The sequence below is a fragment of the Photinus pyralis genome, unplaced genomic scaffold (genome assembly GCF_008802855.1).
Source record: "Photinus pyralis isolate 1611_PpyrPB1 unplaced genomic scaffold, Ppyr1.3 Ppyr1.4_LG9, whole genome shotgun sequence".
NCBI lineage: Eukaryota > Metazoa > Arthropoda > Insecta > Coleoptera > Lampyridae > Photinus > Photinus pyralis.
Window position 1 is genome coordinate 17,004,319 of NW_022170878.1, and position 16,764 is coordinate 17,021,082.

Sequence of the window (16,764 nt, forward strand, 5' to 3'; positions counted from 1 at the left end):
GGAGAAATTACGTCACATCCGCCTTCGTTCTTTATCGCCGATGACTAATCGACTATCGAGATTTCTGGAATGTTCGCTACTCAAGATATTTAAAAATATTTGTATGAATATTCCGTGCTGTGAAATTTAATTAACATTCCCTCGCCATTTGGAAAGAATATTAATAAAGAAATAATGGCGCAATTACATCATGCGCGTTCATATTTGGAACAATATATTTTACGTAACAGGTGGATTATTTTCGTTATAATTGCAAGTGATTTTAATTAAGCGTGCACCGGTTGTAATTGTGCCAATTGCAACAGCGGATTTGTTTGTTTTAAATTTTAGAGAGTCGTTAATTTATCGGCTGAACAAACACGATCCGATCGATAGTCTCTCTCTCTCTCCACAAAACCGATAAACAGGAAATTGCAACTACATTCGAGCGACGGTGGCGGTATGGGAAAAGTGGATTGCCACTGTTTACTACTTTCCTCGTTATACTCGAGTGAAATTCTTAGCTCATCAACCAGAGATGTTTTTTTATTTATTTCCTAACCAATCAGTTTAAAGTATTGCCAAACATCTTCCTCCGCATTATGTACTCCTAATACCTTGTGTTTGTAAAACGCGACATTCATTCATCGCACTTAAGTTATTAGATGTAGACTGAATTTCCTTAAAAGTATGTGTACCCCCCCCCCTCCCCAAATGCGTTATATTCGCTAAGGGTAGAATGCACCCCTCCCCTCTCCGGTTTGGTATTAGGAAAACATTATATGCAAGTATAGAACCTTCTTTTGTTTTGCTTGAACGGTTTGGTTTTTCCCATGTATTTTCGGAATTTCTGTTGTAAAAATTGTAGTATCAAGATCACAGATTCGAGAACTTGTAACAAACTTGTAGTATCAGGGCCACAGAAACGCAGGAAGGTGTGAAACATATTATGTCATGTATTTTCTTGTAGTATCAAGATCACAGACTCGAGAACTTGTAACAAACTTGTAGTATCAGGGTCACGGAAACGCAGAAATGTGTGAAACATATTTTGTCATGTATTTTCGTCTCCGAGTAACAATTTCTGTTGTAAAAATTGTAGTATCAAGATCACAGACTCGAGAACTTGTAACAAACTTGTAGTATCAGGGTCACAGAAACTCATGAAGGTGTGAAACATATTATGTCATGTATTTTCGTCTCAGAGTAACAATTTCTGTTGTAAAAATTGTAGTATCAAGATCACAGACTCGAGAACTTGTAACAAACTTGTAGTATCAGGGTCACAGAAACTCAGGAAGGTGTGAAACATATTATGTCATGTATTTTCGTCTCAGAGTAACAATTTCTGTTGTAAAAATTGTAGTATCAAGATCACAGACTCGAGAACTTGTAACAAACTTGTAGTATCAGGGTCACAGAAACTCATGAAGGTGTGAAACATATTATGTCATGTATTTTCGTCTCAGAGTAACAATTTCTGTTGTAAAAATTGTAGTATCAAGATCAGAGACTCGAGAACTTGTAACAAACTTGTAGTATCAGGGTCACAGAAACTCATGAAGGTGTGAAACATATTATGTCATGTATTTTCGTCTCAGAGTAACAATTTCTGTTGTAAAAATTGTAGTATCAAGATCAGAGACTCGAGAACTTGTAACAAACTTGTAGTATCAGGGTCACAGAAACGCAGGAAAGTGTGAAACATATTTTGTCATGTATTTTCGTCTCAGAGTAACAATTTCTGTTGTAAAAATTGTAGTATCAAGATCACAGACACGAGAACTTGTAACAAACTTGTAGTATCAGAATCACAGAAACGCAAGAAGGCGTGAAAAGTATTTCCTCTTGCATTTTCGTATCCGAGTATCAATTTCTGTTGTACTATCAAGATCACAGACTCTCCAGTACTTGTAACAAACTTGTTTTCTCAGGATCACAGAAACGCAAGGTGTGAAAAATGTTTTCTGGTGTATTTTCGTCGCCAAGCAGCAATTTCTGTTGTAAAAATTGTAGTATCAAGATCACAGACTCGAGAACTTGTAACAAACTTGTAGTATCAGGGTCACAGAAACTCATGAAGGTGTGAAACATATTATGTCATGTATTTTCGTCTCAGAGTAACAATTTCTGTTGTAAAAATTGTAGTATCAAGATCAGAGACTCGAGAACTTGTAACAAACTTGTAGTATCAGGGTCACAGAAACTCATGAAGGTGTGAAACATATTATGTCATGTATTTTCGTCTCAGAGTAACAATTTCAATTTCATGTATTTTCGTCTCAGAGTAACAATTTCTGTTGTAAAAATTGTAGTATCAAGATCACAGACTCGAGAACTTGTAACAAACTTGTAGTATCAGGGTCACAGAAACTCAGGAAGGTGTGAAACATATTATGTCATGTATTTTCGTCTCAGAGTAACAATTTCTGTTGTAAAAATTGTAGTATCAAGATCACAGACTCGAGAACTTGTAACAAACTTGTAGTATCAGGGTCCCAGAAACTCAGGAAGGTGTGAAACATATTATGTCATGTATTTTCGTCTCAGAGTAACAATTTATGTTGTAAAAATTGTAGTATCAAGATCACAGACTCGAGAACTTGTAACAAACTTGTAGTATCAGGGTCACGGAAACGCAGAAATGTGTGAAACATATTTTGTCATGTATTTTCGTCTCCGAGTAACAATTTCTGTTGTAAAAATTGTAGTATCAAGATCACAGACTCGAGAACTTGTAACAAACTTGTAGTATCAGGGTCACAGAAACTCAGGAAGGTGTGAAACATATTATGTCATGTATTTTCGTCTCAGAGTAACAATTTCTGTTGTAAAAATTGTAGTATCAAGATCACAGACTCGAGAACTTGTAACAAACTTGTAGTATCAGGGTCACAGAAACTCAGGAAGGTGTGAAACATATTATGTCATGTATTTGCGTCTCAGAGTAACAATTTCTGTTGTAAACATTGTAGTATCAAGATCACAGACTCGAGAACTTGTAACAAACTTGTAGTATCAGGGTCACGGAAACGCAGAAATGTGTGAAACATATTTTGTCATGTATTTTCGTCTCCGAGTAACAATTTCTGTTGTAAAGATTGTAGTATCAAGATCACAGACTCGAGAACTTGTAACAAACTTGTAGTATCAGGGTCACAGAAACTCAGGAAGGTGTGAAACATATTTTGTCATGTATTTTCGTCTCCGAGTAACAATTTCTGTTGTAAAGATTGTAGTATCAAGATCACAGACTCGAGAACTTGTAACAAACTTGTAGTATCAGGGTCACAGAAACTCAGGAAGGTGTGAAACATATTATGTCATGTATTTTCGTCTCAGAGTAACAATTTCTGTTGTAAAAATTGTAGTATCAAGATCACAGACTCGAGAACTTGTAACAAACTTGTAGTATCAGGGTCACAGAAACTCAGGAAGGTGTGAAACATATTTTTTCATGTATTTTTGTCTCCGAGTAACAATTTCTGTTGTACAAATTCTAGTATCAAGATCACAGACTCGAGAACTTGTAACAAACTTGTAGTATCAGGATCACAGAAACGCAAGAAGGCGTGAAAAATATTTTCTCTTGCATTTTCGTATCCGAGTATCAATTTCTGTTGTACTATCAATATCACAGACTCTCCAGTACTTGTAACAAACTTGTTTTCTCAGGATCACAGAAACGCAAGGTGTGAAAAATATTTTCTGGTGTATTTTCGTTGCCAAGCAGCAATTTCTGTTGTAAAAATTGTAGTATCAAGATCACAGACTCGAGAACTTGTAGCACACTTGTAGTATCGCGATTACAGAAACGCAAGAATGCGTGAAAAATATTTTCTCTTGCATTTTCGTCTCCGAGTAGGTATCAATTTTTGTTGTAGTATCAAGATCACAGACTCGAGAACTTGTAACAAACTTGTAGTATCAGGGTCGCAGAAACGTAGGAAGGTGTGGAAAATATTTTCTCGTGTATTTTCGTGACCAACCAGCAAATTCTGTTGTAAAAATTATAGAACCAAGATCACATACTCGAGAACTTGTAACAAACTTGTAGTATCAGGGTCACAGAAACTCAGGAATGTGTGAAACATATTTTGTCATGTATTTTCGTCTCCGAGTAACAATTTCTGTTGTACAAATTGTAGTATCAAGATCACAGACTCGAGAACTTGTAACAAACTTGTAGTATTAGGATCACAGAAACGCAAGAAGGCGTGAAAAATATTTCCTCTTGCATTTTCGTATCCGAGTATTAATTTCTGTTGTACTATCAAGATCACAGACTCTCCAGTACTTGTAACAAACTTGTTTTCTCAGGATCACTGAAACGCAAGGTGTGAAAAATATTTTCTGGTGTATTTTCGTCGCCAAGCAGCAATTTCTGTTGTAAAAATTATAGTATCAAGATCACAGACTCGAGAACTTGTAACAAACTTGTAGTACCAGGGTCGCAGAAACGTAGGAAGGTGTGGAAAATATTTTCTCGTGTATTTTCGTGGCCAACCAGCAAATTCTGTTGTAAAAATTATAGAACCAAGATCACAGACTCGAGAACTTGTAACAAACTTGTAGTATCAGGGTCACAGAAACTCAGGAAGGTGTGAAACATATTTTTTCATGTATTTTCGTCTCCGAGTAACAATTTCTGTTGTACAAATTCTAGTATCAAGATCACAGACTCGAGAACTTGTAACAAACTTGTAGTATCAGGATCACAGAAACGCAAGAAGGCGTGAAAAATATTTTCTCTTGCATTTTCGTATCCGAGTATCAATTTCTGTTGTACTATCAAGATCACAGACTCTCCAGTACTTGTAACAAACTTGTTTTCTCAGGATCACAGAAACGCAAGGTGTGAAAAATATTTTCTGGTGTATTTTCGTTGCCAAGCAGCAATTTCTGTTGTAAAAATTGTAGTATCAAGATCACAGACTCGAGAACTTGTAGCACACTTGTAGTATCGCGATTACAGAAACGCAAGAATGCGTGAAAAATATTTTCTCTTGCATTTTCGTCTCCGAGTAGGTATCAATTTTTGTTGTAGTATCAAGATCACAGACTCTCCAGTACTTGTAACAAACTTGTAGTATCAGGATCACAGAAACGCAAGAAGGCGTGAAAAATATTTCCTCTTGCATTTTCGTATCCGAGTATTAATTTCTGTTGTACTATCAAGATCACAGACTCTCCAGTACTTGTAACAAACTTGTTGTCTCAGGATCACAGAAACGCAAGGTGTGAAAAATATTTTCTCGTGTATTTTCGTTTCCGTGTAGCCATTTCTATAGTATCAAGATCACAGACGCTCAAGAACTTTTAACAAACGTAGTATCAGGATCGCAGAAACGCAAGAAGGTGTGAACGATATTTTTCGTGTATTTTCGTCTCCGAGTAACAATTTCTGTTGCAAAAATTGTAGTATCAAGATCACAGACTCTCGAGAACTTGTGCCAAATTTGTAGTATCAGGGTAACAGAAACGCAAGAACATGAGAAACATATTTTTTATTGTAGTTTCATCTCCAAACAGCAATTTCTGTTGTAAAAATTGTAGTATCAGGATCAGAGAAACGCAAGAAGATGTGAAAAATATGTTCTCTTGTATTTTCTTTTCCTAATATTCTCTTATAAAAAATTGCGATACCACTATTCGGATCACAAATCCCATATAATGTTCTCCTAATATCATTCTGTTTCTGAACTGTAAACTCCGCGAAAAGAATCCGTTTCTAAACAGGGTATGTGCGGAATATCGTATCGGTTTCACATTTTGAAAGCGCCAGGATTCATTAAACAATGTCACGGATTGCTATTTTTATGAAACCGTGTAATTGATGTGTTTTTTCAATACCGAGACAAATTTGTCGTTTTTTCGAGCTAAATCTTGTAGCGTACTTCGATTCAGTAAGGCACTCAAATTGAAATTACGCTAATTTTACTTTCTTTTGTTTCAGGTGAGTTTTATACAATTTTGCAGTTGGTGGTAAGTCACGTTATGAATGAATGAATGAGATGATTTTTACAGTGGAAATGTAAATCTTGATAATTCAATTGGTCCACGTGCTACTCAGCTGAATGTCCAAATGAACAATCGCTTATCGCGTTCCACTTCCATATTCCGTAAGACCCGATCAGCATAATTCTGCACAAAAATAATCCTTTAACAAAGGAAAGCACCTGCGGATTTCATTCAATTTAAACGTCAAATTTAGTAAAGCAATCATTTTGCGCGTCCACCTCGCCCCATTTATTTTAATCTAGGATCAAAAACATCTAGGCCCAGTACTTTGCCCAAGTTTGGCAACGGTGCGAAAGTTAACGCCTTGTAAAGTTCTAATTCCCGTTGCACATCACGAATTTATGACGTTAGTTCGTAACGACCAGTAACGTTGTAATTTAGGTTAATTAATTATAAATTATAATTGGCACCGTCCCTTTTCCCTTTCTGACGCGCAAAGATAGCAGACGGTATCCAGGTGTAAATTACGATCTGCTTATTTACGGGACGTCGTCGGGAGCGGGTGGGAAAGTTTAAATATTTCAGAGCATTCGTAACAAATGGAGATGATTTACAGTAAAATCTCCGCTTTCCGGAAAAGTGCACGAGTGTAAGTAAAGATTACGGACGTTCTGCTCTCATTTTTCATATCGCCATGAGGACCATTAATAAAAGGTAGGAGAACAGAAACCCCCATTAAAGCACGTTTCGACCGAAGTTTTCCGTGCCTTGCTCTTTCGATGCAAAAACGATGTAGGATTTGTTTGCTCGTGCAACTCGTTCAATGCAGAAACGATTTTTTATGGTCATATTTAAACAAATGATTATTTGGGATTTGGATAGGTGCAGCTGGGATTTTTGGGACCATAGAACGTATACAGGGTGTCAAAATTAGACGGTTGAATTTTATAAAAAAGTATATTTGGTGAAATAGTAAAAGTTCGTCACTAATTGGTGGAATTAATTTCTGCGTCATTTAATTTCTATAGCGCGTTGTCTTCTTAATAGATTTAGGAAGTTCTCGGCATGTGCGCAGTTGACTATGTCTTTTCTGTTTGGTTACGTTATAGGAGACCACAAAAAAAATTGGCCAAAAACTGCTCGACAAACACATAAATTGAATGTGAGACTCTGCGCTGTAAAAACAGTGCGAGGGAGTACAATTAATTAAAAATGCGCAATCTTAATCAATCCTTGCATGGAAGCGCTGGGTAATATTTTGCATAAAGTCAACCCCCCCCCCCCCCCGTTGCTATCTTCCAAATTGCTATCTTGGGATGAGAAATGTAAGACGTTTGAAAATTAGCGATTAACGATTCGTAAAGTTCAAGGATGCCCAATTTTGGTAAAAGTCTAACGAGTTCAAGAGCACCACCTGCGAAAAAAAAAGTGAGACATCAAAAGGTGATCCACTACTACCGAAATTAATCGACGTCCATTCATTAAAACGTCTCTCCTAATCTCTTCGCACTTCGCGAAGCATAAATTCTACACACGTAAAGCGCGTTAATTTTTCAAATTTAAACAATGCCACGCACGGACCGAAAGTGGGATCTCATTATTTATCTTTCACGTTTATGAATCGATTAAATGGCGCATCCCCCTAACCGAGTGGAACGTGATTAGGAAAGAGTGATGTATTGCAGGGGAGGACCTTCACCTTTTTACGGGACGGGTTTTTTTTAAAAGAAAAACCTGACAAATTTCATACATTCGGAAAAACTTCGAAGTTCGTTTGCATCCCACACAGAAAGCGAAGGAGCCACTTACGGCAAAAGTTACATCATCGGTTTAATCTTGTAAGTCCACAGATTTCTTAATAATTTTTTCGCCCAACAACCAATTATACAGGGTGTAAACAAAAATTGAGAGGCGCAGGAGTCGACAACCAAGTTTTTTTTTAATTTTGACTTTTTAAGAGCTGCATATGCAAATCCTTAATCTAAAAAATACAGGAATAGATACTGGTAAATAATCCGAAGTAATGAAAGAGTTTGTGGAGAATTCGAAAAAAGAAACGGAGGGGTCGCGATGAATTTAAAGCATTTCAAGAAAGCGAAGCATACGAAAAATTCGAAAGGGTAAAGAAGAAAAAAATGCGAAGATCTGGTAGACTGAGGATGCTGAAGAATCAAAATATTTTGAAATTAATGAACAGTGAAAACAACCGAAGAGGTCGGGGAATCTGAAGACATTGGAAATCGAAAAAAATTGAAGAAAATATAATTATGCGTGTGGGGGGTATGGTATTCCCTTTAGGGCCTTGCAGATCTTACGATATGTGTAGGGAAATTAATATTGAATCTTTCTTTTCTTCCCCCAGACTCGGTTGTACATTTTCTTCCAAAATATTTAGTGCTTTTGGCACTTGTATCATAATTTGTAGGAAGATTTGGTTTTCTTCACGAAAAACTATAACAATGACCTTAGGTCTGAACTTTTTGAAGCTACATTCCTCCAGGGGGGTGTGAACACCCTCCAGCGCCTCGAACACCTTATGATATATGCAAGGAATTTAACATTGAATCTCTTTTTTTCCTTCTATGCCCCCCAGACCCCCTGGTTGTACAGGGTGGCCAACTAAGAATGCGAGTATCTGAGAATCTATCCATCGTAGAGGCTTGCAGTAAAAAATGTATTACTAAAACGGCCACGAGCAAAACCTGGAAAATATTTTAAGGTTCTGAAATGACCGCTAGGGGGCGTAAGTGCAATTTGGAATCTAAAAAAGTGATGTTTCTGTGAATTTCGCTATATTAACCTAACAAAAAAATGTCCGGTCTTTGAAGTTGACGATAATCTGAACAATTTTTGTTTGACAATTTTTCCTGTATCTCTAAAAATGAAGTGGTGGGGGGTATTCAAAGGTTTCCGTAAAGAACACCCTGTATCGTCGAAAGGGCTGTAACTTTTGATCTAGCAGTCCAATCTGGGAACTGTTTGAAATTATGGATTCTACGGGCCAAATTCTATAAGAAAATGTTTTTTCTCGGTCGATCTCAGACAATTTTTTTTCCGGCCTCAAAAAAAAGGCAGTGTATTACCTTCCTTTTTTACCAAAAATCGACTGCTCCAAAATTTCTCGGGAAAACACTTTTTCTCACTAATTTTGGTGCGTAGAATCCAAAACGATTCGTTCTTTTTCGATCAGGCCCCTCAATCAAAAGTTATGGACTAATTACAAATTTCGACAAAAAGTTCAAAGGGCTGTAACTTTTGATCTAGCAGTCCAATCTTGGAACTGTTTGAAATTATGGATTCTACGGGCCAAACTCTATAAGAAAATGTTTTTTTCCCGGTCGATCTCAGACAATTTTTTTTCCGGCCTCAAAAAAAGGCAGTGTATTACCTTCCTTTTTTACCAAAAATCGACTGCTCCAAAATTTCTCGGGAAAACACTTTTTCTCACTAATTTTGGTGCGTAGAATCCAAAACGATTCGTTCTTTTTCGATCAGGCCCCTCAATCAAAAGTTATGGATAATTAAATAAAAATTTCGACTATATATACATATATCATATACCATATATACCGTGATGGTCAGCATTTCGAGCATTTACGGCGGCATTAAAAGCTTCCTTTTTTAAATCGATCCACCTTAGGGCCACAAATTATATAATAAAAATAATTTCGAAAAAATTAGCTTAAAAAAATAAAATTTTGAGGGTAAAATTTTCTTTGCCATAAATTTAGGGTTAGGAATAAGATATCGAGATGCGGTTTTCGCGAACTTGTTTAGGCATCATTTAACTACTTTTTCATGAAAAAAAAAATCAAACCAACGCATTTAATTTTCATGAGAAAATTAACCATTTCTGTCGGAAGGTCGAAAAAAGCCCCCAAGCGGCGATATGTGAAACTAACAAAACTTCAAATATTAATATTTGTAACTTCTTTTCAATTAACCCGAGTTGTTAACATCGGCTCAGTCGTTTCGAAGATACAGGGTGTTCTTTACGGAAATTTCAAAATCCTTACTACGCATTTAAAAACTTTTATGTGTTTATGTTATGGACAGACAGACAACACCTTCTTATACAAAGTCACAACTAGCCACTATTTCTATCACACCATCCCTTAGCCACGGCCTGTTCTCATTGTCTTTCTATCGGGATACTCGACCTCGTAGCATTCTCCACCTTCAATAACCCAAGTGCTTCCGCTACTTCCCGTTTTTAGGATCTCCATGACCGATTCGGAGACGTCGGAAGCTCTGGAAATTAGTTTGTTTAATAACACACCCACGTTGTGACACTTACGACTGAGTTTGATAATGGGGCTGATATTTATCGAGTAGCTCTACAAGATCGGGATGCCACGCTTGCGAGATGGCATCTCGGATGGCGGATAAGTCATTCATGTCCGTGGTTGTATAGCCGGGACAAATCGTAATAATTCGCACTCGGTTGTAATCGTAGTAAACCGAATGTCCCAACGAGCGACCAAGGGAGTTGATGAACAACTTACTTGCGCTATAAATTGGAGGACCTATTGAAGTCGATGGTAGAGCCAGAATGGACGATACGTTTATGATTACGCCTCCTCGTCCTCCTCCATTTTTGCCCAAATACTTGAAACCCAGCAGAGTTCCCTGAAGCGTTCCTGCCTGTTAAACAATATAAAGCCGTGTTTCCTCCAAGTTCTGGCACTCACGATGTTTATACCGATTAAAGATTTCCAGTCGTTCTCATTAATTACTCCAGCGTTGTTGACAACAATATCCAAGCCTCTCCAATGGAGTGCCGAAATCTCGAACGCATCTGTAACAGGGAGTCAACTCCGAGCGTTTAAAAAAAATCGTGTTACTCTCGAGCTGATCTTCATCGCTCACATCCGCCGGAATGAAGATCGCCCTCCCGTAACCGAACTCCCTGTTGAGTAACTTGGCCGCTCCTCTTCCCTTTTCGACGTTGAGACTCACCAAAGTTACTCCCTACAAACAGTTTTCTTGAGGTTTCTTGAAAGGGCGCATACTCACCCGAACTCCGTTACTCAAAAGATGGCGCGCAATTTCAAAACCGATACCCCGCGAACCTCCCGTTACTAAAGCCGTTGTGCCATTCAGCTCGTACGTTTTCGTAACGTAAATGGGGAACGCGAGTAAAATCCATGAGGTAAAAAAATGTCGCGTGCTCATACTGTTGTGATAAACATCAAATCCAGTTTGAAGGTTTTTTATATCCATAACAGAACATAAACAGGAAATCCTTGATTTGCAATTGAGTATTTCATTGTAACTTTTGAGTTCCCACACTTTTATTTTTTTTTTTAATTTGCCTCAACGCTCCTGACATCAGTCAAAGGTGTAGAATGTATCATAATTTTTAGGAAGATTTTGTTTTCTTCATGAAAAACCATAAGAGTCCTTAGGCCTGAACGTTTTGAGGAATAATGTTCCACTGGGGGATATGGAATCATGAAAGCCTTAGGAAGGTAATATAGAATACTACCATATGCAGTTGTGAGTTGTGTTTCTTTTGGCAGAACTGGCGATTCCCTTTGTGCAATCCTTTGCGGCATGGTTGGGATTGAAGCAATTGATGCACGGTGAATGATTCTATCACATGGGCAATTCTGGTGTCGATCAAAATGTTCAAGAAATTAGCACTTTGTAGTGGTCAATGGCGACGAGACTAACACTCCGCGGCACCTCCACTCCCAGCACCCCGTCGTAAGCTATGTTCCACAGGAGTGGACCAAGTACTTACCCTTGTGGGACCCCGCACTTAAAGAAAAAAGAATGGAGCACCCGGGGTCTGGGGGGTACCTATTCTAAGGCCCCCCCCCCAGCGCCTCGAAGATATTATTCGAATGTTTTTTTCCTGGGGGGTATTCCCAGACCCCCCGATTGTACAGGGTGACCAACTAAGAATGCGAGGTACTGTCTCTGAGAATCTATTCATCGTAGAGGCTTGCGGTAAAAAAAATTTATTACTAAAACGGCCACGAGAAAAACCTGGAAAATATTTTTAAGTTTCTGAAATGACCGCTAGGGGGCGTAACTGCAATCTGGAATCTAAAAAAGTGATGTTTCTGTGAATTCCGCTATATTAACCTAACAAAAAAATACCCGGTCTTTGAAGTCGACGATAATCTGAACAATTTTTGTTTGACAATTTTTTTGTATCTCTCAAAATGAAGCGGTGGGAGGTATTCAAAGGTTTCCGTAGAGAACACCCTGTGTCTTCGAAACGGCTGGGCCGATTTAAACAAACTCGGGTTAGTTCAAGAGAGCTATTCTTCAGCTACAAATATTATACTATTTGAAGTTTTGTTAGTTTCACATATCACCGCTTGAGGGCTTTTTTCGACGTTCCGACAGAAATGGTTAATTTTGTCAAAAAAATTAAATGCATTGGTTAGATTTTTTTTCATGAAAAAGTAGCTAAATGATGCCTAAACAAACTCGCGAAAACAGCATCTCGATATCTTGAGATATATATATATATATATTTTTATATCGTGATGGCCAGCATTTCGAGCATTTACGGCGGCATTAAAAGCTTCCTTTTTTAAATCGATCCACCTTAGGGCCACAAATTATATAATAAAAATAATTCCGGAAAAATTATCTTAAAAAAATAAAATTTTGAGGGTATAAAATTTTCTTTGGCCTAAATTTTAGGTTAGGAACAAGATATCGAGATGCGGTTTTCGCAAGCTTGTTTAGGCATCATTTAGCTACTTTTTCATGAAAAAAAAATCGAACCAGTGCATTTAATTTTTTTGAGAAAATTAACCATTTCTGTCGGAATGTCGAAAAAAGCCCTCAAGCGGCGATATGTGAAACTAACAAAACTTCAAATATTATAATATTTGTAGCCGAAGAATAACTCTTTTTAATTAACCCGAGTTTGTTAAAATCGGCTCAGTCGTTTCGAAGATACAGGGTGTTCTTTACGGAAACCATTGAATACCCCCCACCACTTCATTTTTAGAGATACAGGAAAAATTGTCAAACAAAAAAGGTTCATATTATCGTCGTCTTCAAAGACCGGGTATTTTTTGTTAGGTTAATATAGCGGAATTCACAGGAACATCACTTTTTTTGATTCCAGATTGCAGTTACGCCCCCTAGCGGCCATTTCAGAAACTTAAAAATATTTTCCAAGTTTTCCTCGTGGCCGTTTTAGTAATAATTTTTTTTCCCGCAAGCCTCTACGATGGACAGGTTCCCAGATACAGTATCTCGCATTCTTATTTGGCCACCCTGTACATTCTTCTCCGAAATATTTAGAGCTTGTAAGAAAGATCCTTTTGTCTCCATGAAACACTAACAGCGTCCTTTTACCTGCACGTTTTGAGGAAGAATGGAGCAACCGGGGTCTGGGGGGTATTCCAATACCTCCCAGGAAGATCTTATCCGAATCTCCATACCGCCCAGATCCCCTGGTTGTACGTTCTTCCCCGAATTATTTAGTGCTTTTGGCACTTGTATCATAATTGCTGGAAAGATTGTTTTCTTTATGAAACACTAACAGTACACGCTCTTCAACCGTCGCGAAACCGAGTGCCTCGTTTTTACGTTGATTCCAGTATTTAAAGGACGCCATTACATCATAATCTCCTTTAACAAAATTTCAAAAACCCCTTCAATCAACATTTGCTTAGATAAACGCTAACCACGACGGAACGCGCCAAACTTCCCCACCTCTCCACATGAAACGCGCAACTTCATCATCAGTACCAGATGTGTATTTTTTTTGCCTGATAAACACTCCTTATCGCAGTCGAATAAATAAAAACCTTTTATAAAACACGCAAATTTGATCAGAAGGGTTTTATTTAAAGCAACTTATCGAAATTGAACGAACTAAAAGTGAAAAAAATTAAAACAAGAACTACGCAATTACAAATAATTCTAAAAGGAAAAAACAAACACTGAAATACAAATTCAAGTGACACGAACTAACAAACACAATGTTAATTTCAATTTGAACCCAATGTGATTTTGTTTAAGAATTATTTAATGCTGTTAATTTTGTTTAAATAATCACTGGCATTCGTTTATTTAATTGCATAGAAATTACGCTTATTCTTTTGCAAAAAGTGTTATCTCCGGTCGTTGCGATAAGAAGTTTCGTTATCGCTGCGTGAGCTAATTAAGTTTGCGTATAAGAGGGTTTCGCCGATACGGGGAGGCGGACGTTGCTTCTTTGTGGTGGTGGCTTTTAGCGTATCGCAGTCGGCGGTAGTAGAGCGTACTTTAGTTACAAGACAGTTGAACAGTTGTAAAGGTGAACGTTAATTCGAGTCGAGCTGAAGCGTTTGTTGACCGGGTAGTTAATTACGTTTTCTTTAATTGTTTCAATCGATCGCTTGTCGCGGGGTATGTCTATTCTGGCCTGTTTTTCTTTCAGCTTATTTGATTGATTTTGTCTCAGAAATTTGTCCTATGTTGTAGTTAATCGAGCCCAAATTACAACCTAGATAAGGGTTTCCATTCGAAATTTTTCTGTTGGAACCCGGGCGTTTAATTAGAAAGGTGTTATATAATTCTTTGGAATGAAATGACATTTTGCGCTTCAGTGTCAAAAATGATTTAAACCAGAAAATACACAGCCGTTGACTTTCTCAAAGAATTTGTTTTTTCTGAGATCTTAAATGCGATTTTTGCGCCTTTGAAATGAAATCGCTTCAGTGTCAAAAAAAATTTACAGCAAAAAATACACGGCCATTGATTTTCTCAAACATTTGTTCCTGTCGTAGATCTTAAATGCGATTTATTCGTCATTGAAAACTCCTAGAAAAATATTTTGAGGGTTGGCAATAATTTTTTTACTATTTCCAAACAATGTGTTCTAAAGAGATTTCAGGGTTTCAAATTTTCAATAATTTTTTTCTGGGTGTCAAATTTTTAATAATTTCATAGACGTTTTTAGAGAGATTTTTCAGGTCTTTGAATTGAGGAATGTTCATAAGACAATTTTGGATGTCAGTCAATTCGTGTTAGATTGTTTAAATTTAATGTACAGGGTGAACATTTTGTCTGGAACACTGGATAATATCTTCAAAACAAGATTTTTTAAAGATCCTCCAAAATTGTAAAAAGTTTACTATCAATCAATTGCGTGCTGGTGACCATGATTAAGTACGCCACTGACCACAAAGTGAAAGTACGTAGATCTTGTTCAATTACTCTTCGACGGTGTGGGGAACAGTCTTAAATTGGCACGAGTGACGGTGTACCCCAAAATCTTTTGTGTCACCTCCGAGATTGAACAGTCAGTATTGGTTTTGAAAAAGTGAAGAATTAGAAAGGAACATCGGATGAGAATTGCCGCACCCTGTAACAGTGGTTCATCGGCGATTAACTAAATGATTGATTATTACATATTTAAGAATGTGAGATTCGTAATTATCCAGTGATCTAAAAGTTTCATTACGTAAGTGCAGAATGAGAACGTCGAAAATATCAAAACGCCCTTCTGTACTCGTATTCCGTGAAACCTTCATAATTTCCCCTCTCAAATGTTAGTCGAGATATAAAAAAAAAGGAGAAGCGACACGAATGGAAAATGCGATAATGACCCCCTGAAACGGCTTAATCAAAAAAACCTCCGTTTCGAATACGGTCAGAAATGGAACTTCGAAGTTAATAAGAAAGGTCGGTTTTTGTTGTATTTCGAATACATTGCTTTGTCAATATTTAGTCGTGGCATTAAGTAGCGGACGCTAATTGGGAGCGTACATTTTGGATAAAGCACGAAGACCTTTATCAGGGGTTGTTTGATCAATAATGACATCTAATCCGTAATTTATTCCTAATTTATCGTTCGTGTTTTGTAATGTTTCGTTTTGTTTTGTCATTCTGCTCATTCTTACGGAATTAGCAATGGAAAGAATTCCTCTCTCTTTTTTCAGCGAGAATATTACCCCCTCCCCTAGAGGCAGTCTTGGTTTTTTTTAGTATAAGGCACAAATTGGCCGAAATGAAGCACTAATAGCTTTTTATCATTACATTGGGAGTGTCGGTAAATCAGGCACTCTCCGCTATCTTGGATTTTGGACCAAGGTCTGGCTCTGGAATTTCCCCGGGTTTTGCTCGTGGCTTTGGCGAGGGGGATTCCTCCGATTACATCACTTGGATTTTCCCGGTATGGTGCACGAGATTTTCTTCCAGAATTTTTGTATCAGGAGAAACTGCCAGGGGAGCGTGGTGCATGAGGAGATCTTTATTCGTCGTCAAGAAGAATATCGCACCAATTCCTTCGAGAATTTTTGTATCTGGAGAAACTGCCAGGGGAGCATGGTGCATGAGATCTTTTTTCGTCGTCAAGAAGGATATCGGACAAATTCCTTCCAGAATTGTTGTATCAGGAGAAACTGCCAGGGGAACATGATGCATGAGGTGATCTTTTTTCGTTCTCAAGAAGAATATCGCACCAATTCCTTCCAGAATTTTTGTATCAGGAGAAACTGCCAGTGGAGCATGGTGCATGAGGAGATGTTTTTTCATCGTCAAGAAGAATATCGCACCAATTCCTTCCAGAATTTTTGTATCAGGAGAAACTGCCAGGGGAACACGATGCACGAGATCTTTTTTCGTCGTCAAGAAGAATATCGCATCAATTCCTTCCAGAATTTTTGTATCAGGAGAAACTGCCAGGGGAACATGATGCATGAGGAGATCTTTTTTCGTCGTCAAGAAGAATATCGCACTAATTCCTTCCAGAATTGTTGTATCAGGAGAAACTGCCAGGGGAACATGATTCATGAGATCTTTTTCCGTCATCATTTCATTTCATTTATTCGTTGTTGCTTTACCTTATAGTAGGTGGCAACA

General features: G+C 37.6%; 1 protein-coding gene across 2 annotated transcripts; it reads right to left on the minus strand.

Moving 5' to 3' along the window:
• Positions 1 to 9,956: 9,956 nt before the first annotated feature.
• LOC116181100 (15-hydroxyprostaglandin dehydrogenase [NAD(+)]-like) lies at positions 9,957 to 11,131 on the minus strand. Of its 2 annotated transcripts, none has more exons than XM_031501368.1 (5): positions 10,957 to 11,131; positions 10,785 to 10,911; positions 10,632 to 10,738; positions 10,241 to 10,584; positions 9,957 to 10,191 (listed from the first exon to the last, which is right to left on the minus strand). In XM_031501368.1, exons 1-5 carry the CDS (start codon positions 11,113 to 11,115, stop codon positions 10,056 to 10,058), a joined length of 873 nt encoding a protein of 290 aa, XP_031357228.1. In that variant the 5' UTR covers positions 11,116 to 11,131; the 3' UTR covers positions 9,957 to 10,055. The 2 variants fall into 2 exon arrangements, with proteins under 2 accessions (XP_031357228.1, XP_031357227.1); XM_031501367.1 differs by having other exon boundaries at positions 10,238 to 10,584.
• Between the last annotated feature and the right edge of the window lie 5,633 nt (positions 11,132 to 16,764).